Source organism: Cricetulus griseus (genome assembly GCF_003668045.3).
Source record: "Cricetulus griseus strain 17A/GY chromosome 1 unlocalized genomic scaffold, alternate assembly CriGri-PICRH-1.0 chr1_1, whole genome shotgun sequence".
Taxonomy (NCBI): Eukaryota; Metazoa; Chordata; class Mammalia; order Rodentia; family Cricetidae; genus Cricetulus; species Cricetulus griseus.
This window is the reverse complement of record NW_023276807.1, coordinates 115,303,880-115,331,683: the sequence shown is the minus strand read 5'-3', so window position 1 is coordinate 115,331,683 and position 27,804 is coordinate 115,303,880. Positions and strand designations below refer to the sequence as shown.

General features: G+C 36.6%; 1 protein-coding gene across 1 annotated transcript in view; it reads left to right on the top strand.

Moving 5' to 3' along the window:
• The first annotated feature begins 1,969 nt into the window (after nt 1-1,969).
• LOC100761487 (programmed cell death protein 5-like) overlaps nt 1,970-27,804 on the top strand; it is a 39,733-nt gene continuing 13,898 nt past the window's right edge. Inside the window, exon 1 of the mRNA XM_035453032.1 lies at nt 1,970-2,025. Coding sequence (XP_035308923.1) covers nt 1,970-2,025 — 56 coding nt within the window. The remainder of the gene's footprint in view (nt 2,026-27,804) is intronic.

Below are 27,804 nucleotides of genomic sequence, written 5' to 3'. Positions count from 1 at the left end.
AGTTATAGATGATTATTATGATTTAGGGGACTGGTTGAAAATTGTTATTGATTATGGTAAAGTAGAAAAGTAAACAAGGGAGGTTGGATACAAGGATATCTTTCTGAAAAGAAAAAGGGGGAATAAGAGACTGATAGTATAAAAGGGTTGATTGTTGAATCTACTTTTAAACTAAAAAGCAACTATTAATCTCAAATAGTCTACATTGGTATGGATTTTTGTATAGTGATACAAATTTAAGATTTTTCTGTTAGAACATATTCTATATATGTTTCAACTATTATTTACAATGTTTTTGTCACTGGTACAAATTTAAGGTTGTTTTTATTACATTGAAAAAATGTTTTTACTCTTGCTTAAGGTATTGAACCTATGCAGTTCATCTTAAAATGTAATGTGTAATTAAGAAATACAGGTTAGTAGCTAATCATCTGTAATAGCCAAATTCTTATAATCATGTTAGGTATATTTTCGAGAGATAAAATTTAGATGTATACGTGGTCTTTAAGCACTGGAGGTCTATAGAATATGTCATTGAAGATGTTTTTTTAACATAAGGCTTTTCATGACAATGAAAAAATGTTGCTCATGGCAGTGTCAATTTAGTTCAAAATAGGATAATGATCATTGAAGAACTTCCATGTAGAGTTTGCTTTTATTGTGGCAAAGTTAACCACTGGGCAAAAGCTTATCTTGCCCCAATTACTGACAGTATGCTATCCAAATCAGACAAGCAGAACACAAAAGAAGTTGACTGCCAAACTTTTCCAAGACAAGGCAAGACATTCCTTCAAAATTCCTGCTTCACAGAAAAGGCTGTCAGATATTCTAGGACTGTAGGTCAAAAATCTAGACTGGATGCCCTAATGTTGGAGAGTAACCTTGTGTGACTGTTCAAGAAGCCAGGTGGCTCTGTCATCTCTGTAGTTTGGTAAGTTGTTTGTTCTGTACTTCCTGTTTACTCAGGTAATACTATATTCTTATTAGGTCTCTGATGGTGTTGAAGACTAGATAGTTATAGTTACAGTTTCTTTGTTACCAAATTCAAAAAAGAATCTTACATAAGAGGCATAAAATTCTTAAAAAAAAACATATAAGCTTAAGTTATTTATCTAAGATGATGTTTTAAGTCTAAAAACATATGTTTAGAATGGTAATACAAGTTATTGATAAAAAGTAGTTTGGATATAAAACTTTGAAATCACAAATATAGGATAGGAAAGACATCACTTTTTCTGAATTTGCCAAATACAAATGGAAAGGATATTATGAATGTAATCCTTAACCAATAATTGTTTTTATTGTATATAGTTTTACTATGTTAGCATTAAAACATTTCCTTTTTATTCAGAAAAAAATAGGGAAATGTTATGTGATATTTGTACACTGCAAGAAGATGCATTTGCAGTTATTGGTGTAATCAAAAGATGAATAACCAATAGCTTGGCAGGAGGTGGGATTTAGAGAAAGGAAGAGGAGGATGAATCTAAATGCATAAGAGAAGCCAGAGACAGAGAGGAAATATGAGGTGCAAAGTGGAAGAAAGGCAATGACATGTGATAGAATGTAGTTTAATATAAATAGGTTAGTTTAAGTTATAATAGCTATTTAGGGACAGACCTAAGCTACAGTTTGAGCTTTTGTAATTCATAAGAAGTCCCATGTCATTATTTGGGAGTTGGATAGTAGAACAGAAAAATACTCCTTATAAGATTGTGTGGTGTGTTTTCTGTTTTACTAACTTGGGTGAGGATAAGATATGTTGCCCCTAACTCTGGTGCATGGCTAAGTGATGATAAATTGTGTACACACCCACCATAAATAAGAAAACAAGAGAGCTTCATAGTTACAAATACTTTTCCTTCTTTTGTCATTGTTATAGAACTGAAATTATCATCTCTTGTGCATAATCCTATAACCAAAGAATCAGACCACATCTGCTGCAGCATTCATGTTGATTGTTCCCAGAATGGGGAAAGTTTTGCATATCAATCCCATTGCTCCACTGCGCAAGAAAAGGGTCAGGTTGGTTCATGAAAGAAATTCTGAACTGGGCAAAATTAGCAAAAGAAGATAAGCTCTATTTTATTGATTCTTATTGCTCCTCTACCCTAATAGCTAAAGTCCATAACCAACATAAGTGTCCAATAACAGAACAAATGGTTAAAGAAAATGTATTATTTTTGGTCATAAAGAACAAGATTTACTTCATTATAAGAAAATGGATGTAACTAGAGATAATCATATTGTATAAATTAAGCTAATCTCAAAAAGACAAATACTTTTTCTCTCATTTTTGGTTCCAGAGATATATAATAATTATATATATATATATATTATATATGATAAAAATTGAAATAAAGTTATTTAGGGAAAATATGGACTAACAAGAGATAGGATAGGCAAGAAAGGAGAAGATTTTGGTGGGAATATGCTCAATGTTCAATATGTATTTATATGCTTACATGATAATTTAGAAATTAAATTAAAAAAATATCACATTGAGTCCCCCAACACAAAATAATCAAAATACCAAATCTACAGAATAAAGAGAAAATATTAAGAGCAGCAAAGGAAAAAGGCCAAGTAACATATAAAGGCAAACCAATCAGAATCACACCTGACATCTCAATGGAAACTCTGGATAGATACCCTACAAGCACTAAGGGAGCATGGATATCAACCCCAACTACTGTACCCAGCAAAACATTCAATCACTATAGATGGAAAAAACAAAACATGACAAAAACAGAATTAAACAATACATATCCACAAATCCAGCACTACAGAAGGTTCTGGAAGGAAAACTCCAACTGAACGAACATAACTACACTCACAAAAACACAGGCAAGAGATAATCTAATTTTACCAAAGACAAAAAGAAACAGGAAGGCAAAATCACACAATGACACCACCAACAATAAATCCAAATCAAACAAAAACCAACAAACAATGGACATTAATATCCCTAATCATCAATCATCTTAACTTACCCATAAAAAAAATACAGGCTAAGAGAATGGATATGAAGACAAAATCCATCCTTCTGCTATTTACAAGAACACACCTTAACTTCAAAGACAGGCTTTACCTCAGAGTAAAAGGATGGGAAAAGATTTCCCAATCAAATGGGCCCAAGAAACAAGCTGGTGTAGAAATCCTAATATCTAATTAGACTTCAAACTAAAAATCAATCAAAAGAGATGAAGAAGGGCATTTCATACTCATCACAGGAAAATTCCATCAAGATGATGTCTCAATCCTGAACATCTATGCCCCAAATATGAAGACATTCACATTTGTAGAAAAAAACATTACTAAAGCTAAAAACACATATTAAACCACACACACTTATAGTAGGGGACTTCAACACCCCCCTTATGCCACTAGACAGGACCACCAGACAGAAACTTAACAAAGAAACAAAGGATCTGACAGAAGTTATGACCCAACTGGGTTTAACAGATATCTATAGAACATTCCATCCAAACACAAAAGAATATACCTTCTTCTCAGAACCACATGAAACCTTCTCTAAAATTGACCACAGAGATGGCAGCAAAGCAAACATCAACAGTTACAAAAGAATTGAAATAACAGCCTGTATCTCATCAGATCACCATGCATTACAGCTAGATTCAATAGCAATACGATTTGCAGAAAAACTACATATTCATGGAAAATGAATAACACCCAATTGCACCATTCCTAGGTTGAGGAAGAAATTAAAAAAAAAAAGAAATTAAAGACTTCCTAGAATTTAATGAGAATGTAGACACAACATACCCAAACTTATGGGACACTCTGAAAGCAGTGCTAAGAGGGAAGTTCATAGCACTAAGTGCCCACATGAAGAAACTGGAGGAAAGTCACATTAGAGAATTGACAGAACAACTGAAAACATTAGAGCAAAAAGAAGCAAACACACCAAGAAGGAGTAGATACCAGGAAATAATCAACCTGAGAGCTGAAATCAACAAAGTAGGAACTAGGAAAACATTACAAAGAATCAATGAAACAAAGAGTTGGTTCTTTGAGAAGATCAACAAGATAAACAAACCTCTAGCCAAACTAACCAAAAGGCAGAGAGAGAGAGTATGCTAATTAACAAAATCAGAAACAAAAAGGAGGATATAACAACAGACACTGAGGAAATCCAGAGAAAATTAAGATCATACTTTGAAAACCTGTACTCCACAAAATTTGAAAATCTAAAAGAAATGGCCAGTTTTCTGGATAGATATCACTTACCAAAATTAAACCAAGAACAGATAAGCAGTTTAAATCAACCTATAACCCCTAATGAAATAGAAGCAGTCATCAAAAGCCTCCCAACCAAAAAAAGCCCAGAGCTTGATGGCTTCATTGCAGAATTCTACCAGAAATTCAAACAAGAGCTAACTCCAGTACTCCTAAAACTGATCCACACAATAGAAGCAGATGGGATGTTGCCAAACTCTTTCTATGAGGTTCCAATCACTTTGATACCCAAGCCACACAAAGGTACGACTAAGAAAGAGAACTACAGACTGATATCCCTCATGAACATCGATGTTAAAATACTCAATAAAATATTGGTGAATCGAATCCAAACACATATCAGAAAAATCATCCACCATGATCAAGTAGACTTCATCCCAGGGATGCAAGGATGGTTCAACATATGAAAATTCATCAATGAAATCCACCATATAAGCAAACTGAAAAAGAAAAACCACATGATCATCTCAATAGATGCTGAAAAGTCTTTGACAAAATGCAACATCCCTTCATGATAAAGATCTTGGAGAGAACAGGAATAGCAAGAACATATCTAAACATGATAAACACAATATACACCAAACCAATAGCCAACATCAAACTAAATGGAGAGAAACTTGAAGTGTTTCCTCTAAAATCAGGAACAAAACAAGGCTGTGCACTCTCTCCATATCTCTTCAATGTTGTACGAAGTTCTAGCTAGAGCAATAAGACAAGAAAAGGGGATCAAAAGGATACAAATTGGAAAGGAAGAAATCACACTTTCACTATTTGCAGATGACATGATAGTCTATATTAGTGACCCAAAAAACTCTACCAGGGAACTCCTACAGCTGATAAACAAGTTCAACAAGATAGCAGGATACAAAATTAACTAAAAAAAAAATCAGTATCCCTACTATATACAGATGATAAATCCAATGAGAAAGAAATCAGGGAAACATCACCTTTCACAATATCCACAAGCAACATAAAATATCTTGGGGTAACACTAACCAAAAAAGTGAAAGACCTGTACAATAAGAACTTTGAGACTTTAAAGAAAGAAATTAAAGATACCAGAAAATGGAAAGATCTCCCATGCTCTTGGATAGGTAGAATCAACATAGTAAAAATGGCAATCCTGCCAAAAGCAATCTACAGATTCACCAAAATCCCCATCAAAATCCCAACAAACATTTTCACAGACATTGAAAGAACAATACTCAACTTTATATGGAAAAATAAAAAACACAGGATAGGCAAAACAACTCTTTACAATAAATGATCTTCTGGAGGCATCAGCATCCCTGACTAAAAGCTCTACTATAGAGCCATAATTCTGAAAACAGCTTGGTATTGGCACAAAAATAGACAGATAGACCAATGGAATTGAATTGAAAACACTGATACTAACCCACACACTTATGAATATCTTATTTTTTGACAAAGGTGGTAAATCTATACAATGGATAGCATCTTCAACAAATGGTTCGGGCACAATTGGATTCGGACATGCAGAAGATTGAAGATAGATCCATACCTCTCACCATGCACAAAACTTAAGTGCAAATGGATCAAAGATCTCACCATAAATTCAGCCACACTGAATCTTTTAGAAGAGAAAGTGGGAATTACCCTTGAAAAATTGGCATAGGAGACTACTTCCTGAACATTATGCCAGTAGCACAGACACTGAGGTCTGCAATTAATAAATGGGACCTCCTGAAACTGAGAAGCTTCTGCAAGGCAAAGGACACAGTCAGTAAGATAAAATGACAGCCCACAGAATGGGAAAAGATCTTCACCAATCCCACCTATGACAGATGGCTGATTTCCAAAATATATAAGGAGCTCAAGAAGCTAGCCACCAAAACACCAAACAATGAAATTAAAAAGTGGGACACAGAACTAAATAGAGAATTCTCAACAGAGGAATTTGAAATGGCTGACAGACACTTAAGAAAGTGCTCAAAATCCTTGGCTATCAGAAAATGCAACTCAAAACAACTCTGAGATACCACCTCACACCTGACAGAATGGCTAAAATCAAAAATACCAATGACAATCTGTGCTGGAGACAATGTGGAGAAAATGGAACACTCCTCCATTGCTGGTGGGAGTGTGAACTTGTAAGACCACTCTGGAATTCAGTGTGGTGGTTTCTCAGAAAAATGGGAATCAGTCTACTCAAGATCCAGCCATTCCTCTCTTGTGTATATACCAAAAAATGCATGTTCATACAACAAGGACATATGTTCAACCATGTTCATAGCAGCATTGTTTGTAATAGCCAGAACCTGGAAACAACCTAGATGAGCCTCAACTGATGAATGGATAGAGAAATTGTGGTACATTTATGCAATGGAATACTACTCAGCAGAAAAAAGCAATGGAATCTTGAAATTCGCAGGCAAATGGATGGAACTAGAAGAAACCATCCTGAGTGAGGTTACCAGTCACAAAAAGACAAACTTGGTATGTACTCACTCATATATGAATTTTAGACATAGAGCAAAGGTTTACCAGCCTATAATCCTCTTCACCAAAAAAAACTAGGAAACATGAAGGAGTCTAAGGGATAAATGGACCACAGGAATTGGAAATGGCATGAACTCCTGAGCTAATTGGGAGCATGAGGGTAGGGGAGAGGGAGCTGCCACAATAAGAGCAGGAGAAGAGGAATAGAGGAGAGGAAATGGAGGAGCAGAAATATTCAGTTGAGTGAAGAATAGAGGAGAGAGCGCAGGATGAGAGATATCATATTAGAGGGAGCCACTATAGGCCCGAAAAGAGATCTGGAACTAGGGGGATATCTAGAGACCTACAAGGTTGACATGATATCTGACAATCCAGGCAATGGTGGAGAGGATAACCTAAAAGCCCTTCCCCTAAAATGAGATTGATGACTACTCTTTATGCCATCCTTGAGCCCCCATCCAGTGGCTGATGGAAGCAGATACAGACATCCACAGATATACACTGAGCTGAAATCTGGAATTTAGTTGAAGAGAGGGAGGAATGAAGATCGAAGGAGTCTGTACCAGGTTGGAGAAACCCACAGGAACAGTTGGCCTGAACAAAGGAGAGCACATTGATGTCAGATGCTGTCTGGGAGGCCAGGTACAAGACTTATTCAGACCCCTGAATATAGATGTCAATAAGGAGGCCTCTGTACTCCAGGGAGCCTCTGGTAGTGGATTAGTATTTTTCTCTGGTGTAAGAAGGGACTTTGAGAACCCATCCCACATGAAGGGTTACACTCTGTCCCTGGACACATGGGGAAGGGCCCAGGCCTAACACAGGAAGATTTGGTGGACTTTGCAGAGCCCCTGTTGAGGGCCCTACCCTGCCTGGGGAGTGGTGGGTGGATAGGGTGGGGAGTAGGTTGGTGGTGGGGGAGGAGAAATGGGGGTGAGGGAAGGGAGAGGGAGAAGGGACTTACATGTGAAACAAGCTTGTTCCCTAACTTGTACTAAATATATATATATATATATATATATATATATATATATATATATATATCAATATTGAGAAGTGTTAAATTTTCACATGGGAACTGTTATTCCTTTAGACACAAAAGCTAAAATACTTAGCTTTTGTTAACTCTGATGCATTTTTCCCCATTGTCTGTTCCCTCTATGAAAAATTAATTAAATGTTCTCCCTACAAGTCCACACTGAGACTCCCAGCTTGGCCACACCCTGACAATGCCTGCATATCTCATGTCTACCTCTCCCATTAAGAATCCATCTTCTCTGTTCCATCTGCACTTTCTTTGTACTGCAGCAGAGTGACAGTGAGGTCAACTTTATCATATAAAAGAAACCAGACTGGGAACCCTTCCCACTGAAGTGGAAGTCTAACAGATCATGAGCAGAAAAATGTCAATGTGCTGTAATGATAATACTTTTCACCAGCCACCTCAGTTCTGCCACCACATTAGGGCCCCCAAATAACACACAGAGATAAATATTAGTTACAATGCTGATGGCCAATGAGTATTATTTCTTATTTGCTGTGTCTGTCTTATTAAGTATCAACCATAACCATTAATCTATATATTTTATAAAAACTTGTCGAGAACACCAGAGGCATGCATCTTCTTTTTCCAGGATCACATGGCCACTCCTCTCTTTCCTACATTTCCCAGAATACTCCTTCTCTCCTAGTCTAACCTAACTTGATTCCAATTGGTCAACAGTGCTTTATTTATCATCCAACAAGACAACAGAAGGAACTCCCCCATCATCTCCTCTTTTCTGTCTAAATAAAAAGAAGGGTTTTAACATTAACATAGTGAACTATATAACAATAAAGTTATCAAGTAATGACTATAGTTACAATATTTAGTTCATTAACATTTAGTAACATTTTAAAGAAAATAATCTATCATATATCTTATCTTTGAGTGTCTAAATTCTTATATATAACTTGTATTTTATCATAACTAAAGAAAACCATATCTATAGCTATCTGTCTTCAACTCTATCAAAGACCATAGAAGGATAATATATAAACTCTAGAATTGACAGAGACATCTCTCTATCTGGATAGTCACCCAAAGTTCCTCTGTAATGTTGGGCATCCCTCTTCAGCCTATAGGCCACAGTCTGTCTGGCAGACTTCTCAGTGAAGCAGGAAATTTGAAACTGTCCCATATCTAATGGTAGTTTATAGTCATTTTTCTCTGTGTCTTGCAGATTGTCCTCCACAGTAACTGGAAATGACCAAACCTTTTCGAAGTGGGGGCTTTAGAGAGGCACTTAGAGCAGTTTCCCAATCGTAAGCTGTTTCCTTGGATGTCTTTGGTCGATGTACATTTATTGGTCCAGTGTCTCCTCTTACCACATCTCCTACATAATCCAGGAAACAGAGGCCTTCTATATGAGACATTGTTGAAATTTCCTTGCCTACAATTTCTGCTAATATATCCTATTCTGCCACAGTTAAAACATCTAGGATCCTGATGCCTTCTCAAGTCTCTGGGGATTGCTCTTCCTACCCCAGTTCCTGTTTCATTACAGTGAGAGAATCTGGCCTGTTGGTGTCTTTTTAGACCTTTGGAATTTTGCTTCTCCTTCCCAAGTTTCTGTGTCATCACTTTCAGAACATTTAGCCTCTTGGTGTCTTTTTAAAACTTTTGAGATTGCCTCTCCTACCCAAGGTTCTATATCTTGGACATTATAGTTGAGATTAGCTGTATGCAAGACCCAGTCTTCCAGTGGTGCTGATCTGTCTTTAAAGGCTAAAGTATTCTTTTACATAGTGGATTTGCACCTCACTGTTGACACTAAGTATAATGTACACCTCGTTAAGGCTAGTTTCCTATTGTTTAAGGTTGGGTTTGGAAGGAGGTATTCAGGCTTGAACATCTCATTCAGATGACTTTAGAATTTAGTTGGAATAGATATAGTTAGGATGTGATATACAATTATTATATTTTCTTATAATTCACCTTTATGATTGTTAATTATAGATAATGTACACTGTTAAGTTTAAATCTTCTTTAGACTAAAAGGGGAATTGTAGGGAGAAATCCTGATTAGAAGTACCACTGATTACTCCCACTTGGGCATGGTCAGAGTTATATAACAAGGGCTTAAGAAGAAGGGAAGTGCACTGGCTCTCTCTTTCGCCCAGCTGAGCTGACTAGGAAGCAATTCAGGGTATGTCCTGCTCCGTTGCAAACCTGGTCACTGGTCACTGTCTCCATTTTGTGAGTAATTTTCCCTAATAAACTACCTGTTATCAATCTATTTCTGACTCCACTTTGTAAACATCTATAATGTGCATATTATAGAAATGCCATACAAAGGTTCCCATCTACTGAGCACAGTGCCATTGAACTTCTAATAGTTTTACCAACTTCAATACACATTGCCCACCTTGAAATAAATAGTCTTTAATTATAATACTACCCACATGTCTTTTTCCCATTCCTTGTTCTGGGACACACGTGCCTGTAAAACCCAGTGAATGGCCACAGACTTGGATATTCACCTGCCATTCTGTGTGATATTTCATCAGTTTTACCTATAATGGTTTTTTATTAATTTGATATGATACACCAAAGTATTTCAAGTTAATCATCTAGTGTTGAAGTAAAGAAATGTCTACTAGTGTCAGATAGAATGATACTGAAAGCTGAAGAAACCATTCAGTTCAAGCCAAGCTTGGTGAGCCAATGAGTAACTGGCAGGGACAGTGAACAAAAACTTCACAGCAGCATGGCCAGTTCCAGCACAGCTGTGGCAATGAAGAATCCCAAGCCTTTGGCAGCCTTCCACATCCTCACTACTCTAGTATCCTCAAAATAATTTCATTTAAGACAGGAAGGATTTTAGACTAGGATGTCAAGAAAGGGTGTCTTGACCAGCCTCAATATTGAAGACTTCCTGTTGGTGATGCTGTTCTGTTTGTCTCATTACTATGAAGGTAGTCAAATGAAGGTCACCCCAACAACTTGGCAGCATGATTCACCAAAGTTGTCTTTTCTGTCTGACTTTTTTTCACTTCGTATAATGTTTTAAGATTCATATCTGCAGCAATAGGTTTTAATCTTTTTTGATCAAGTAATATTCTATCATGTCCCCATGCAGCAATATGTTTGACTACTAATCAGGTACCAGGCATTTCAATTATGTCCATTTGTGACTACTGTGATTAATGCTTATATATTATAAGAATATTCATGCACAGATTGCTGTGTGGACATATGTTTTTGTTTCAGTGTACCACTAAAATGGAATCTGAGTCATATGGCAATTCTAATTTTTAATTGCTAGAGTAAATACTAAGGTGTTTAAACAGCTTTTGTAATATGTATCATTAGTAGGATATGTGGGATTTTGCAAAAGGCATCCCAGTGAGTGGGCAGTAATACACTTGCTTTTGATCCTTATGTTCTAAGTGACTAAGGACACTGAGTACCCTTGCATGTGTTTATTGGAAACTACTAGACCTGCTTTGGATAAATGTATGTTAAATAATGTTCATTTAAAAATGACTTTCTCTGTGAAGCTTTGAACTATATATTTTGTTATATACATGGTATATTCAGTATATCAAATATACAAGTTCTAAACATTTCAGACTAATCTGGAGGGTTTAAACTTACATTTCTTTTTCACAGTCTTGTGGGTTTTTTTAACCTGAAAATTAAATTATTATGACACTTTTCCTACACAATGGTTTTGGCACCCTTGTCAACAATAAGCTTACCATAAGCATATAAGAATATAAATTCCATTTAAAATATTTCTGTCTGTCTGATGTCAGGGGCATACCATTTTGGTTACTCTAGGTTTTTAGTAAAAATTGAAATAAAAATTATGACACATTAAATTTTATTATTTTTGAGATTGTGACTATTATGTGCTCCTTGTATTTTCATATGAAGTTTAGACACAGCTTACAATTTAAATCAAGTAAATTTACCTATTTTATAAGGAGCATATGGATCTCCCCCTATTGGATCTTCCTGGGTATACTCCTAAAATAGAGTGGATCTGCTCTAGCAGGAAGGACCACACAGAACCTGGCCACACCTTGAAAGACCCCCGAAGAGGTACTTTCGTAGAAGGAGACCCGCACCCAGGAATCAGCGAGGCCACGAACTTGGATGCAAAAGCAAGAGGCTTTATTGGAGACGCGGGTACCCGGGCGACTTAGCTTCTGTGTGGCTAAGCGCCCCGAGCCAAGGGAAAGGGGTCCTTATATAGGGAAAAAGGCGCAAGCTGGGAGCAGGGATTCTATTGGATAATTCTAATGAGGCATTGTACAGAGCTATTCCCATTGGTCAATGTATATGAGGCGCTATACAGGGTTATTCAAATGAGGCAAAGTACAGAGTTATTCAAATGAGGTGAAACATAGAGTCTTTCAAATGAGGCGAAATACAGAATCATTTCCATTGGATGGTTCAAATGAGACACAGAGCCATTCCAGATCAGCATATTCTCAAGGTCTGGTGTCTGGTGTCTGGTACAGCAGACTCAATTCCCCCCCCTTCCTGATGGCTGACCTTGGGGGCGGAGACCTTGGGACGGAGTGTTTCTCTTCAGGTGGGGGCTCAGGGGCAGGGCTCCAGGCCAGCTCACTTGGTGTTTGTTCTCGTGCCGACCCACCTGGTGCTCGTTCTGGGGCCGGGCGTGCGGCGGGTGGCAGGGGTGGGGATTGGGGAAGCCGCCGACAGGAGGAAGAGGAGACAAACTTGAGAAAGAAAGGGCTAAGGGGCAGGGGTCTTTCAACCTCAGTCTTAAACTAATCCCCACCCTCCATACTCTGTGGTGAGTGTGGACTGTGCTCAGGGTCCAACCCCCACCATCTCCCCAACCTTGGATCTTCCTGGGCCAGCTCCAGTCATAGAGTAGACCCACCATGTTGGCAGGTCACCTGAGTCTGGCCACATATCACCCTTGGCTCCCCATACTCTGCCCTCCACTCCCTGACTGCCCTTCACTTGAGAATTGGACTCCTACACCTTCTACTTGAGCAAGGAGAACACCAGGAGAGTACTGACCATCCAGAGTTGCAGACACAGAAATTGTGGCCCACCTATACCAATGGGAGACTACCAGAGAGGGAGACATACCAACTGCACCCACTTGAAGAAGGGAAGATGACAGCATAATAACACACTCAACAACAGAAAGACCAATATAACACCACAAGGATATAGGGACTCCACATAGGAAGACCTGAAAAGCCCAACACAGAGGAAGTTGAAGAGAAGAACGCTAAAAACTATTTTATGAAGATGATAGACACCCTTAAAGAGGAAACAAGAAAATGCCTTAAAGAAATAGAAGAAAAAACAAAAACTACTTGAAATGGAGAAAAAGACAAACCAAAAAAAATCAAGAAACAAACAAATCTCTTAAAGAATCTTAAAAGAAAGCCAATAAAAAGCTCCCCAAAAAGTAGTAAAGTTCATAGAGTTCAAGGCTGGAAAGCAGAAATAGAAACACAGAATGAGGAGACACTGGAAATAGAAAAGCTAGGTGAACTATCAGGAACTACAGACAAAAGTATAACCAATAGAATAAAAGAGATGGAAGAGAGAATCTTTGATGTTGAAGACTCACTAGAGGAAATATAGTCATCAACCAAAGAAAATCTCAAGTTCAACAAATCCCTAACACAAAATATCCAGGAAATATAGGACATCATGAAAAGACCAAACCAAAGAATAATAGGTATAGAAGAAGGTGAAGAAATACAGCTCAAAGGTACAGATAACATATTCAACAAATCATAGAAGAAAACTTCCCGAATCTCAAGAAGGATAAGCCTATGAAAGTACAAGAAGCATGCAGAACACCAAATAGACTGGACAACACAACCACATAATAATCCAAAACCAAACTTACAGAATAAATAAAACATATTAAGAACAGCAAAAGAAAAAGGCCAAGTAACATATAAAGGCAGATCTATTCTAATTACTTCCATCTTCTCAATGGAAGCTTTGAAAGTCAGAAGGTTCTAGATAGATCTTCTGCAAACACTAACAGAACATGGATGCCAGCCAAGACTACTATAACCAACAAAGATTTCAATCACTATAGATGGAGAAAACAAGGTATTCCATGACAAAACCAGATTTAAACAATATGTATTCACAAATCCAGCCATACATCAAGTACTGGAAGGAAAACTCCAACCCCATGAAGATAACAACACTCAAAAAAAAAAAAAAAAAAAACATAGGCAACAGATAATCCCACAATACCAAACACCAAAAGAAAAAAGGGAGTCAGATCCACACACAATAACACCAACAACTATAAATCCAAAATAATCAACAATCAACAATCAATGGTCATTAATAACCCTCAATATCAACGGTCTTAACTTGTCTATAAAAAGACACAGCTAACAGAATGGATTCTGTTACATCTGACACAATCCATCTTTCTGCTGCATCACAAGAAACACATCTCAATGTTAAAGACAGATGTTACTTCAGAATAAAGGGTTGAGAAAAGATTTTCCGATCAAATGGACACAAGGAACAAGCTGGAGTAGCAAACCTAATATCTAACAAATTAGACTTCAAGCTAAAAATCAATCAAAAGAGATGAAGAAGGGCTTTTAATATTCATCATAGGAAAGTCCAACAGGATGAATTTTCAATACTGAACATCTATGCTCCAAAAATGATGGCACCCACATTCATAAACATTACTGAAGTTCAAACCACACATAAAACCTCACACACTTACAGTGGAAGACTTCAATACCCCACTCTCACCACTAGACAGGACCAACAGACAGCAACTTAACAAAGAAACAAAAGAACTAATAGGAGTTATGACCTAATTGGAATTAACATACATCTATAGAACTTTCCATTCAAATACAAAATAATACACCATCTACTCAGTGCCACATGGAACCTTCACTAAAATCAACCACATACTCTGCAACATAGCAAAACTCAACATATACAAAAAATTGGAATACGCCCCTGTATACTATCTGATCACCATGGTTTAAAGATAGAATTCACCAACAACACAAATCTCAAAAACCCTACTAAATCAGGGAAAGTGAATAATGTGCAATTGCACCATTCCTAGGTCAAAGGAGAAATAAAAAAGTAAATTAGACTTCATAGAATTCAAAGAGAATGTAGACACAACATGCATAAATTTATGGAAAACTTTGAAACCAGTGCTAAGAGGAAAGTTCATAGCATTAAGTGCCCATAATAAGAAACTGGAGAATAGTCACACAAGAGAATTGACAGCACAACTGAAAGCTATAGAACAAAAAGCAGCATACTCACCCTAGGGAAGTAGATGGCAGGAAATGATCAAATTGAGGGCTGAAATCAATAAAGTAGAAATTAAGAAAACAACAAAAAGAATAAAACAATGACTTGGTTCTTTGAGAAAATTGACAAGATAGACAAACCTTTATCCAAACTAACCAAAATACAGAGAGAGAACATGCTAATTAAGAAAATCAGAAATAAAAAAGAGGGACATAACAATGGACACTGAGGAAATCCAGAGAATCATCAGATCATACTTTGAAAACCTGTACTCTACAAAATTTGAAAATATAAAGGAAACTGACAATTTGTGGATAGATATCACTTACCAAAATTAATTCAAGAACAGATAAGCAACTTAAATAGACCTATGGGCCATAATGAAATAGAAGCAGTCATCAAAATTCTCCCAACCTAAGAAAGGCCAAGGGCAGATGGTTTCAGTGCAGAATTCTACCAGAAATTCAAAGAAGAGCTAATAACAGTATTCCTCAAATTGTTCCACATAGTAGAAACAGAAGGTTCATTGCCAAACTCTTTTTACAAGGCTAAAATTATCTTGGTACACAAGCCACAGAAAGACACAACTAAGAAAGAGAACTGCAGAACAATATCCCTCATGAACATTGATGCAAAAATACTCAACAAATTAGTGGCAAATCAAATCCAAGAACACATCAGAAAAAGCATCCACTGTGATCAAGTAGGCTTCATCCCAGAGATGCAGGGATGATTCAACATATGAAAACCCATCAATGTAATCACCATATAAACAAACTGAAAGAGAAAAACCATATGATCCTCTCACTAGATGCTAAAAAATTGTTTAACAAAATCCAACACCTCTTCATAATAAAGGTCTTGGAAACATAAGGAACAACAGGAACATATCTACACATAATAAAAGAAATATACAGCAAACCAAGAGCTAAAATCAAACTAAATGGAGAGAAACTGAACTAGATTCTTCCAAAATCAGTAACAAGACTGGGCTGTCCAATCTCTCTATATCTCCTCAATATTGTACTTGAATGTACTTGAAGTTCTAGCTACAGCAATAAGACTACAAAAGATCAAGGGGATACAAATTGGAAAGGAAGAAGTCAAACTCTCACTATTTGAAGATATTATGATACTTCACATAAGTGACCCAAAAACTCTACCAGGGAACTCCTACAGCTGATAAACACCTTCATCAAATTGGCAGGATGCCAGAGTAAATAAAAATATCAGTAGCCCTACTATATACAGATGATAAATGGGCTGAGAAAGAAATCACAGAAACATTGCCTTTACAATAGCCAAACCTACATAAAATATATTGGGGTAATGATAACCAAACAAATAAAAGACCTGTATAGTAAGAACTTTGAGTCTTTAAAAAAAGAAATTAAAGAAGATACCAGAAAATGCAAAGATATCCCATGTTCTTGGGTAGGTAGGATTAACATATTAAAAATGGTAATCTTGCTAGAAATAATCTAGAGATTCATTGCAATCTCCATGAAAATCCCAACACAATTCTTCACAGACCTTGGAAGAACAAAACTCAACTTTATATGGAAAAACAAAAAACTCAGGATAGCCAAAACAACCCTGCATAATAAAGCAACTTTCTGGAGGCATCAGCATTCCTGACTTCAAGCTCTATTATAGAGCTATAGTCCTGAAAAGAGCTTGGTATTGGCACAACTAGACAGACAGACCAATGGAATCGAATTTAAAACCCTGATATTAATCCACACACCTATGAACACCTGAATTTTGAAAAATAAGCTAAAGATATACAGTGGAGGAGTGTTCCCCTTTCTCCACATCCTCTCCAGCATAAACTGTCATTGGTGTTTTTTATTTTAGAAATTCTGACAGGTTTAAGATAGTATCTCAGAGTTGTTTTGATTTGCATTTCCCTGATGGCTAAGGATGTTGAACACTTTCTTATGTTTCTTTCGATCATTTTATATTCCTCTATTGAGAACACCCTATTTAGTTCTGTACCCCACTTTTAAATTAGAGTATTTGGTGTTTTGGAGATTAGCTTCTTGATTTCTTTGTAAATTTTGAGATCAGCCCTCTGTCGGATGTGGGGTTAGTGAATATCTTTTCCCAATCCGTGGGTTGTCATTTTGTCTTGTTGACTGTGTCCTTTGCCTTACAGAATCTTTTCAGTTTGAGGAGGTCCCATTTATTAATTGTGGATCTCAGTGTCTGTGCTACTGGTGTTATGTTTAGGAAGAAGTCTTCTTTTCCAATTTGATCAAGGGTAATTCCTACTTTCTCTTCTAATAGAATTCAGTGTGGCTGGGTTTATGTTAAGGTCTTTGATCCCTTTAGACTTAAATTTTGTGCATGGTGATAGACATGGATCTATCCGCAGTCTTCTACATCCAGTTATGCCAGCACCATTTGTTGAAGATGCTTTCTTTATTCCATTGTATAGCTTTAACTTCTTTGTCAAAATCAGGTGTTCATATAGGTGTGCAGGTTTATATCAGGGTTTTCAACTCAATTCTATAGATCTACCTCTCTCCCCTGCTGGTGTGAGTGACAACTTGTACAGCCACTTTGGAAATCTGTGTGGCTATTCTTCAGGAAAATGGGAATCAGTCTACCACAAGATCCAGCAATTTCACTCATAGGCACTTACCGAAATGAATCACATTCATACAACAAGGACATCTGTTCAACGATGTTCATTGCAGCACTATTTGTAATAGCCAGAACCTGGAAACAACCTAAGTGCCCCACAACTGAAGAATGGATACAGAAAATGTAGTACATTTACACAATGGAGTACTACTCAGCGGGGGGGGGGGGGGAAGCAATGGAGTCTTGAAATTCGAAGGCAAAACCACTCTGAGCGAGGTAACCTGGTCACTTTAGACACAGAGCAAAGGTTTGCCAGCCTGCAGCCCATGCTGCCAAAGAGGCTGGTAAACAAGGAGGACCCTAAGAGCGACATACATGGTCCCCTGGAGAAGGGGATAGGGACAACATCTCCTGAGCAAATTGGGAGCATGAGGGAAGGGGAGAGAGAACTGGGAGAATGAGAAGGGGAAATGAAGAAGGATGAGGAAGACATGATGGTGCAGAGAGGTTGGGTTGGCCAAAGAACAGAAGAGAGCAAGATAAGAGATAATATAATAGAGGGAGAGATTATAGGTTTAAAGAGAAATCCAGCACTAGGGAAATGTCTGGAGAGCTACAAAGATGACACCAACTAACAATCTAAGAAACAGAGGAGAGGCTACCTTAAATGCCCTCTCCTGATAATGAGATTGATGACTAATTCATATGCCATAGTATAGCCTTCATCCAGCAGCTACTTCCAGTGGAAGTAGAAGCAGACACCCACAGCTAAAACTTGAATTGAACTGGAATCCAGATACAGAGAAGGAGGAGTGATGAGCAAAGGGGTCCATACCAGGCTGGTGAAACCCTCAGAAACAGCTGACCTGAACAACGGGGAGATCATGGTGCCCAGAATGATAGCTGGGATACCAGCATGGGACTGATCCAGACCCCAGGAACATGGGTTTCAGTGAAGAGACCTCAGAAATCTATGGGACCTCCTGGAGTTCAGTACTTATCTCTATCATAGGTGTGGACTTAGGGAGCCCATTCCACATACAGGGATGCTCCCTGAGCCAAGACACACGGGGATGGGCCTTGGGCCTAACCCAAAGTATATGATAGACTCTGATGACCCCCTATTGAAGGCCTCACCCTCCGTGGGGCACAGGAAGGATTTGTGATAGGTAGGGTTTTAGTTGAGGGAGTGGTAGGGGAGGAGGGGAGTGAGTCGGAACTGGGATTGACATGTAAAAGAATCTTGTTTCTAATTCAAATAAAAATAAATTAATTAGCAAATGTTACAAATTCATATATATGTGAACATTAAACAACATACTTGTAATTAAGTAATAGCAAAGTAGAACTCACATAAAAATGCAAATACATTTTGAGAAATAGAATGAAAGCACCATGTACCAAAAATAAAGCAAATATCCATCAAAACAACACAGTGAAGTCGTAAATATCTACACTGACCAAAATAACCTGAACAAAATAGCCTAAACCCTGAATCAAGGCATTAGAACATAAGATTAAATGAAAGGTCAAACACCTGGAACCAAAAAACAATAGAAGTTTCAGCTGAAATTGAAGAAAACCTGAGCAGTTACAGGAGAGAACACACACAAGTATGTGCTTTTTTTCCTTAAACCTGCCTGATAGGTGAATTTTTTTCCCTATCAACATAGTGGCTGCCAACTTGTGTCTTACTGTATCCAATGGGAGCTCAAATAATTCAGTTTTAAAGTACATAAACTGACACACAAGCCCGAATCTGTTCAATCAACCTTGGCTTCTTCCTTCCTGATATTTCTCTAAACATGACCATCTATGCAGATTTTCATGACATCTAGCATGTCTAAATGGCTCAAAGAAAGCTACCCAAAGTATTCACTGACTGATACAGAAAATATAACAAGTAATATGTATCTTTGTTACATTGTTATATGGGATGACAATTTCTTGAAGCCAGGATGACAACCTTGGCCATCATCTAATCCAAGAACATGAAGTGGTTACTTGATATTACTGTTTCCAAGTAGACTTACTTGCAGAGGATGTAGAAATCAAGCATCTCAAATACTAACTGACCTGCTGTAGTTTAACTATCTCATGCACTCAGGTAATGTTTTATACATGTTTGTGTTCAATTGAAAGCAGATTTCTATAAAGTAACTATACTGACAAAATATGTCATATGCAAATATATTACATTATTCTCCATTTTTGTTCTTTTTGTTTTCTGGTTAGGCATTCTCTGTGTGGCCTTGACTATCCATATCTATTTCTATATCTATTCTCAGTAATTTTGTGTAAGCATCATACCCTGTGTCTGAACAAACCAGATGTTCAACTGACCTCACCTTCATTCATCAGAACCAAACTGATTTTTACTTCAGCTGCTTTCTTCCAAAATAAGTAACCCTGAAAGTAAATTGTGAGCTTCACAATTTGCAATGAATTAATGGTTTTTCCATATGCATTGCCAATGCATTTTGAGCTTTGCCATGAAATTGATCTAAGAGTTAGCCTGTACAGTGTCCTGATACATGGTAATGGTTTGAATTATAAATCTTTTTCATAACCAAAATAACAGGACACTTTGACAAAGAAGAACACTTGGAAAGTGATTCCTTTAATCGAGCATATTTTTACATTTGCAATAATTCGCTTATTAGTTGATAGCATGTAAAACAGTAACCATGGCAACCACCTAGTACATAGGTGGCACAAAATATGTTACATGGCCAACAGGATAACATGTTATGTGTCAGATGATTTTTATCCCAAGAAAAATGGATCATAGAAATACAAAAGTACAATTCAAACATTTCTGTTCTGATCCAGAGCTATTGAACATGGAAATCATTATAAATTAGCTCAAGAATTACTACTGTTGGAAAAATGATGAGGCTGAACTCTACATTTGTACTGTTTAATAGTCATTAGGATAATGTGGGCTTGGTAAGATTGAGGAACTGAATTTTAAGTTTCATTATTTTGTTTGTCTCTTTGAATTATTAGTTGGTTGAAATTAATTAATACAAACTACTGTGCAACTTACAATGTACTGAGGTTGGCCTCAAAGTCACTCACAATGCTCCTAATGAGCCCTGAGAATGAGGGTGTTAGCTACTGTATCAGGCTAGAGTTTGTTTAATTTTACTTAGCTAAATTAAATTTAGATACCATTGGTGAACTGAGCATGAATTGAGACACTCACGTAATATACTCTGTGTGGTCTCATATGACCTAATTAAGCAATTGGTTCTTTTATTTCATCATCTTTAAAATGCCAATCACCAGCTGTCCTGTTACATGCAATTATTAAAACAATTAAAGTATAAATGACCTCTAAGTTGTTTAACACAAACTAAGTATTGATGAATAAAGATATTATTGATGACTTGTATGTCTAATACATAATATACTGCATGACACTTAACATATACTAAAATACATTTAAAATAAAGATGAAAGCTGCTGATCCTTGTTATCCTTTCCAGTTAAAAACATATATGTTTCTTTCCTACAATCAATCAAAGCAAAAGAGTCATTATTGCTTTGTAGGATGCTGGCCTTGAAATAGTATCTGGTTTCTTGCTAATTTAACTTCTAATTATTGGAATGAGATTAGTAACATGAAACTAACCTGTATTTGTATTAATTATACAATTAAAGTTAATGGTTACAGGGACTTTAGATTAAAAATATTACTTATGTATAAAGGTTTGTGTCTATCCTTTGTCACTATTAATGTGCATTTCAGAGATCATCTCTATAGCACATCTTTCATACTGTACAAAAGATAATTTTTCAAAATATGTCACATTATTAAGTCAATTCAAACTATTGAATGGCTTTCCATAGACTCAGATAGATAGGTGAAAATGATTTCCATGACACCAACCTTAAAGATGAATTTTTTAAGGTCTGAGCCATTCACTAAAATATAAACTACTAAGGTAGAATTGTTTTTCACTAAAATATCTGTGTCTCCAACCTAGAAAGAAGTGCTTAAAATATACTAGATATAACATAAATTTTGAGTTGAATTAATTAATAAACTCACAGCAACTTGAGGCCTCCTGATCTATTATAGCCCAAAGGAATCTGGTCTTGAAATGGCAGTTATGATTCTTCAGTCTTTCTGGACTTGCTATCATATGACACTGAGTTGCTCATTTGGGGCTTTAGTTTTCTTATTTGCAAATCAAGCATTGGGGGAATCTTCAATGTCTATGCACTGAACAGAACATTGGTTCAGTGCAGAAATTTGATGAAGGAGATGTTTGTTTCTTTGGCTTTAAAATATAGTCCTTACTTTAGCCACAGTTTCTCTATTTCCACCCTTCAATGGCAATGGGACATATAGAATGTTTTACTGTTTAAAGAGAAAAATGTGGGGTGAATGAAAATAAAATGAAATAATCTGGTTGTCATTTTCTAGCTTGTTTGGAAGAGCTATCTCCATTTGCTCAACTAGTTGACAATCACTCATTGATAAAACGAAAATTAATTGAAATATGACTGTCAACAAAGTTATAGCACTGGCACAGGTTAACCTCACTTTGTAATTCTATCTTGATATACATTAATTTTATTTATAAACAATGTAGGGAAATTGAGAATTAGAAAAAAATAAGTACACAGAAATAAGTAATTGAAGATATGACATGAATCTTTTGCATCTTTCCATGGAATTCTTCAGACGAGGACATTGCTGAATGTAAGTTATAAACTAAATGAAGTGCTGCTCATCAAAGATATGTACATCTTCAAGTTTCATAAATCACAGAAACTACTCAAAATATGCTAACATTTAGTGTAGGATCAAGGTAATCAACCAATGGCTCTCACATTTTCATAGCACATGTATCAGTGAAAGTTCCCTTAAAAATTTTCCAACATTTTTAAAAGTGTAAATTAAAATGATCTTCCATTCTCTATCTTGGCTATGTTTTTAAAAATAAACTTACTGAACATGCTATAGAGGCTGAATAGCTACACTGCATTAAATAATCATCCAATCCTTAGAAAGAGCAGCCTGGAATTTGTACAGCACTGGGCAACTTGAAGCAGTTGATTTCAAGCAAGACACCCTTCTTTATCTGTATATAAACCCATTTTAGCAATAACCTGGGCACCTACAGAGTGAATACCCACAGGAAGACGCAATTCCCTAAATGTCCTTTACTTCCACAACCTTCAAGTTTAAAGGATACAAATGAGAATTCCCGGACAACTTCTTAGTTTTTTCATTCAAATTTGTAGGGAATGAAGGCAGATTCTATGTTAAAAAAAAAAAAAAAGAAAAAGATGGAAATAATTGAGTTTCCATTCCATCTGTTCACATCATGTGGAAACTGTAACTCTGAAAGGTCTGCTGCTAGTGATTAGGTAAAAGTGACAAAAATTGTCAGTTTGCTTCCCACACAGTATTCTGACCTAATTTTTCTGTAGCAGTCTTTCTTTCAGTCATCAAATTGTTAGTGACAAAATGGGCATGCAGATGAAGACTGGTCTGTGTGTGACAGGCCAGAGAAGTGACAGGCTCCCCTACAGAAGCATGATAATGATTCATGACAGGGGTATCCTTCCATTCATCCTCAAAGTACGAGCCTCCAGGAAAGAAATTCACTGAAGGCATTTACAAGAAGGTGCTAGGTGGGGCTGGAAATAAATAAATAAACTGAGAGATGATCTACGTGGGTTGAAACACTTCCCCAAGGCAAAGGAGGAGTCTGCATCCATCACACAGTGACATTATAAATCTGTATGCTTTGCAAGGCAGTGACATGAGAAATTAGACTGAAGAAGCCACAGATGCACAATTTGTCAGCCTCAGAGGAAAGGTTAATGCAAGTTAAATATTGACATGTCAGCAATAAGGATTACACCAATTATAAATGTACACCACTGCTGCTGTACTATAATGACTGTGTGACACTGACAGGAAAGCATAGGGTGGAGAAATTACAACTGAAGGGAATGTCAGAGGCATTAGAAATTAGGACACTTGAACTTTTAAGATCTTACCTTGTTTTCTCCATCTTACCATTAAATTGTGGAGGGTTCTCTAGAGAAATAGAGGCAATAGGGATTTTACACACACACACACACACACACACACACACACACACAATCACACTCACATGTTGGGGGGTTAGAGATATAAAGAGACAGAGATATACTGTTTGATTCTGTCATTAGATCAAGGCATCCCCCAATGTAAAGAACCAGTTAAAAAAACTGGAAGACCAAGAGACAGTGTCATTCTTAATCATAAAATCCCACGTTGATATCTGGAATTTGGAAGAGAGTGGGAAAAAGTCAAATTCAAATGAAGATAGGCAGGAGAAATGATTTCTCAGGTACAAGAAGGCAAAATAGTTTGTTTTAGGTAGCCATTTGTTGATTGGATAAGACCCATTCTGAGACCAGCAGTCTGCTTTTCCTGTCAAGCTCAGCATGAAACTCCTTCAAAATATCATTGCAGAAACTCTCAAAATAATGTTCAATGGGCATCACATGGCACAAATTCAGTGAACATATGAAAGTAACTAAAGCAACTCTCAACTAAAGTTGTTCTGTGAATAAACACTATAGTTTAACAATGCTTGAACTCTTCCCATACAACATCAGATCATGTGCTGACATGTCACATGCAAGATCCTAGAAGAACATCAAAGCCTTCTGGTGATGTCAGTATCACATTGGATGTAATTTTTAAGATGGTGGGTCAGATAACTTGCTTCAGCTCACTTAACAGTAATTACAGGATCCTAAATTGAGATACTGGGATAGAGCCCGGTTCCTCACCGCATAGTATTAGTTCTCTTGCTGTATTTTTTTTTAAATTTCTTATGTAAAGAGAAGCACTCTCTCTGTCTCTGTCTCTGTCTCTGTCTCTGAACTAACAAATCCACAAAAATTATAAATAATTTAAGAAGCCTATTTGTTTCATAACCACATTTTTCGTAGCTTCTAATCATCCTGTCTATGGGGTATTTTAAGAATGGTTAGACAAATGTCTCTTGAAATGTAATGAAAATTCATCCTTTCAATTGATCAGGATATAAAAATTAACTTCCAAATAGATAAAACTAGATAGCCTCTCTTGATATTTATTCATTATTATTGAAATATATTTTCTAATTAAATAAAGAGAAGTTTAGTGTGAAAACATTCAGCTCAGAAAGCACTGAACTGAGCAATCACATATGAGAGCCTTGATAGGTGGGTTTTGTAATATTTTGTTTTCTTGCTAAAGGTGACTGATTTTGGCAAACCCAATTAAGTTATTTTGGTTTTAACTTTTATATGTATAAAGTTTTTTTTTTCCTGAAAGTATGTCCAGACACAAGGAGAAGGTGTTAGATACCCTGGAACTGGTGTTAGAAGTTGTGAACCACCATGTGAATGCTCAAAATTGAACCCAAATTCTCTGATAGACTAGACAGTACTCTTAACCATTGATCTAACTCACCAGCCTCAATATTGCCTATTTAGAAAAACAAATCTAAAGTATTTTGGAACAAAATTGCAATCAGTAAATATTTTCAAGGTGAGGGGCAAATACTCGTGAAAGACTTTAAGTTACTTTCATGCAAGTATAACAAGTATTCAAAGTATGAAGAATTCCAGGTAATTCACCATCTAAGGGATTATATAAAATTTACTTTCTCATAGGGTGACCAAAATAGATAACCTGAATCTCAGTCATTGGCAAGTCTTCTGAAGGGGACAGAGAGTCAGTTTTGTTCAAGGATGCCTTGCCTAAAAAAAAATACTCAATTTCTATGGGATGGTCCTACACCTATGCAAGTACAAACAGCCCTAACTGGATTCAGTGGATTATGAGAGTGGAGGAGGGGAGATGATACACAAAGCTTGGAGGGAAAATGTGATGGGAGGATAGAGGATAAATTGAAGGAAGGGAGGAGTGTGTATTTTATTAAAACACAGTATGTGTTTGTGTGTGTGTGTGTGTGTGTGTGTGTGTGTGTGTGTGTGTGTGTGTGTTGTGTTTCTGTGTCTATGTGTGAAAAATAGAAAAAAAAATTAAAACTTGACAGGTCCTTTACCCACATGTCAAATAATTTTCTGAGAGCCATGTGAGAGATCACTGAAAGTGTAAACATAAACAAGCTTGTTTGACTTCAGTACTCCGATGTTCTGCTTTACTCTTTAATCTACTGATCATAACTCAGATAAAACTATAAAAAGAAAAGCTTTCAAAATTTAAGAGCACTATTAGCCAACCTATTATTTCCCCTTATTGCTTCAAATTTTGTTCTCCAAACTTCTGTAAACAATGCTTATTTGGGACTGAAACAGCAGTGGGAACTGGTAGAACAAGAAAGCTCCAGCAACAGAGCTTGAAGCCCTAACTTCTGAGATGAGTGTTGTAGTACAACATGGAACATTTAGAAGTTGGTCTCCACCCCTGTCTTCTCTCTTTTATTCTTTTCTTTCTCCTCACCTGCTTTTGCCCCTTTTATCTTATCTATTTTATTTCTCCCAAACTCTTTCTTCAAACAGAGGAAAAATCTTGAAAGACATAATAAAGAGGAACCCAATGAGAATATGGGGAACAAGATATTACTGGTAAATAAGAGCAATGGTGCCAATGGTTCTGGACTTCAGACTTCTATTACCAGGAACTAGAAGCAAAATGGACTTTGCTTGCTGTTTACACAGTCTGTAGTATTGACTATGACACACTGTGTTCACTAATACAGAAATGATTCTTCAATCCAAAAAAAAAAATTCTTGGTACATTTTTCGAACAAAATCAATGAACTAAGAATAACATGTATATAATCTCAATTATAAAGGTAAGTATTCTGCTTATACATATCAATTTTTAATAAAAACTGAGAATATATTTTCAAATAAAGTTTACAAGTATGGAAGCCATTAACAACTTTATGTTTACTTACCCATTTTAAATTGTCATTTTATTAATGATGAATAGAAATTACATTTCATTTTATTTAAATTAAAAACAATCTTATTTTACATACTAATCCCAGTTCCCTCTCCCTCCTGTCCTCCCATTCATCTCACTAATACCCCATCAACTCCCCAGGGAGGGTGAGGTCTCCCATGGGGATCACCAAAATCTTTCACATCATTTGGGACAGGGCCTAGGTCCTCCCCCATGTACCTAGGCTGAGAGAGTATTCCCTCCATAGGGAATGAACTCCCAAAGTCCATGTACTTGGGATAAATGCTGGTTCCAAGGTCGGAGGTCCCATAGACTTTCCTGGCCTCCTACATTTCCTATCAAATAAAAATAATAAACAAACATAACAGCCAATTAGAAATAAATAGTGTAGCCAGACATTGGTGACGCACGCCTTTAATCCCAGCACTTGGGAGGCAGAGGCAGGCGGATCTTTGTGAGTTGGAGGCCACTCTGGTCTCCAGAGCAAGTGCCAGGATAGGCTCCAAAACTACACAGAGAAATCCTGTCTTGAAAAAACAAAAACAGAAACAAAAAAGAAGTAAAGAAGGTAGATCAAAAGTTGTTTGAAATGTAAACAAAGGAAAGTCAAAGTGCTGATGAGTGAAATTTGTTACTGTAAACATGAGATGCTCCCAAAACCTCTGAATTCATACCTCCTACCAGGGTGAAGAATGGAAATTGAAGTTGTTCAATTTAGATTGCAGTGACCTTCAGGTATACCAGATGCTTATGAATCTTTTCTTCTGAAAATAATGAGCCCATATTGTGTAGTCTTAGTCTATTATGCCTTGACCAAACTTTTCCCATAGCTGAAAGCCACTCTAAACTTACACATGTTAGTACTGCAAGGTCAAGAAATGTGATTTGTATGTTTAAGAGTGGGCTAACTGGGGAGAAAAGGAGCACAGGGGCAGCTCAAGTGGAGCAGTATTTCCCAAGCAACTGTCAAGACAAGCTCTCACCATGAAGTCAAATTATTATGTAAATAATATAAAAACTAAGAATTATAATCAAATAAGAATTATAAAAAACAAATACAAGTCAATAAAAGGGAAAAAACAAAAATTTAAATTAAGTGGATTTAGAATGTACTTTCTGAAAATGAAAATATTAATAAACAATATAATCATAAATTTCTCATTGTGTGTGTGTGTGTGTGTGTGTGTGTGTGTATACATGATAGGAAAGGATTCATTTACAAAGACTTCTGTTTAGCATCCAGTGTAATCCACCT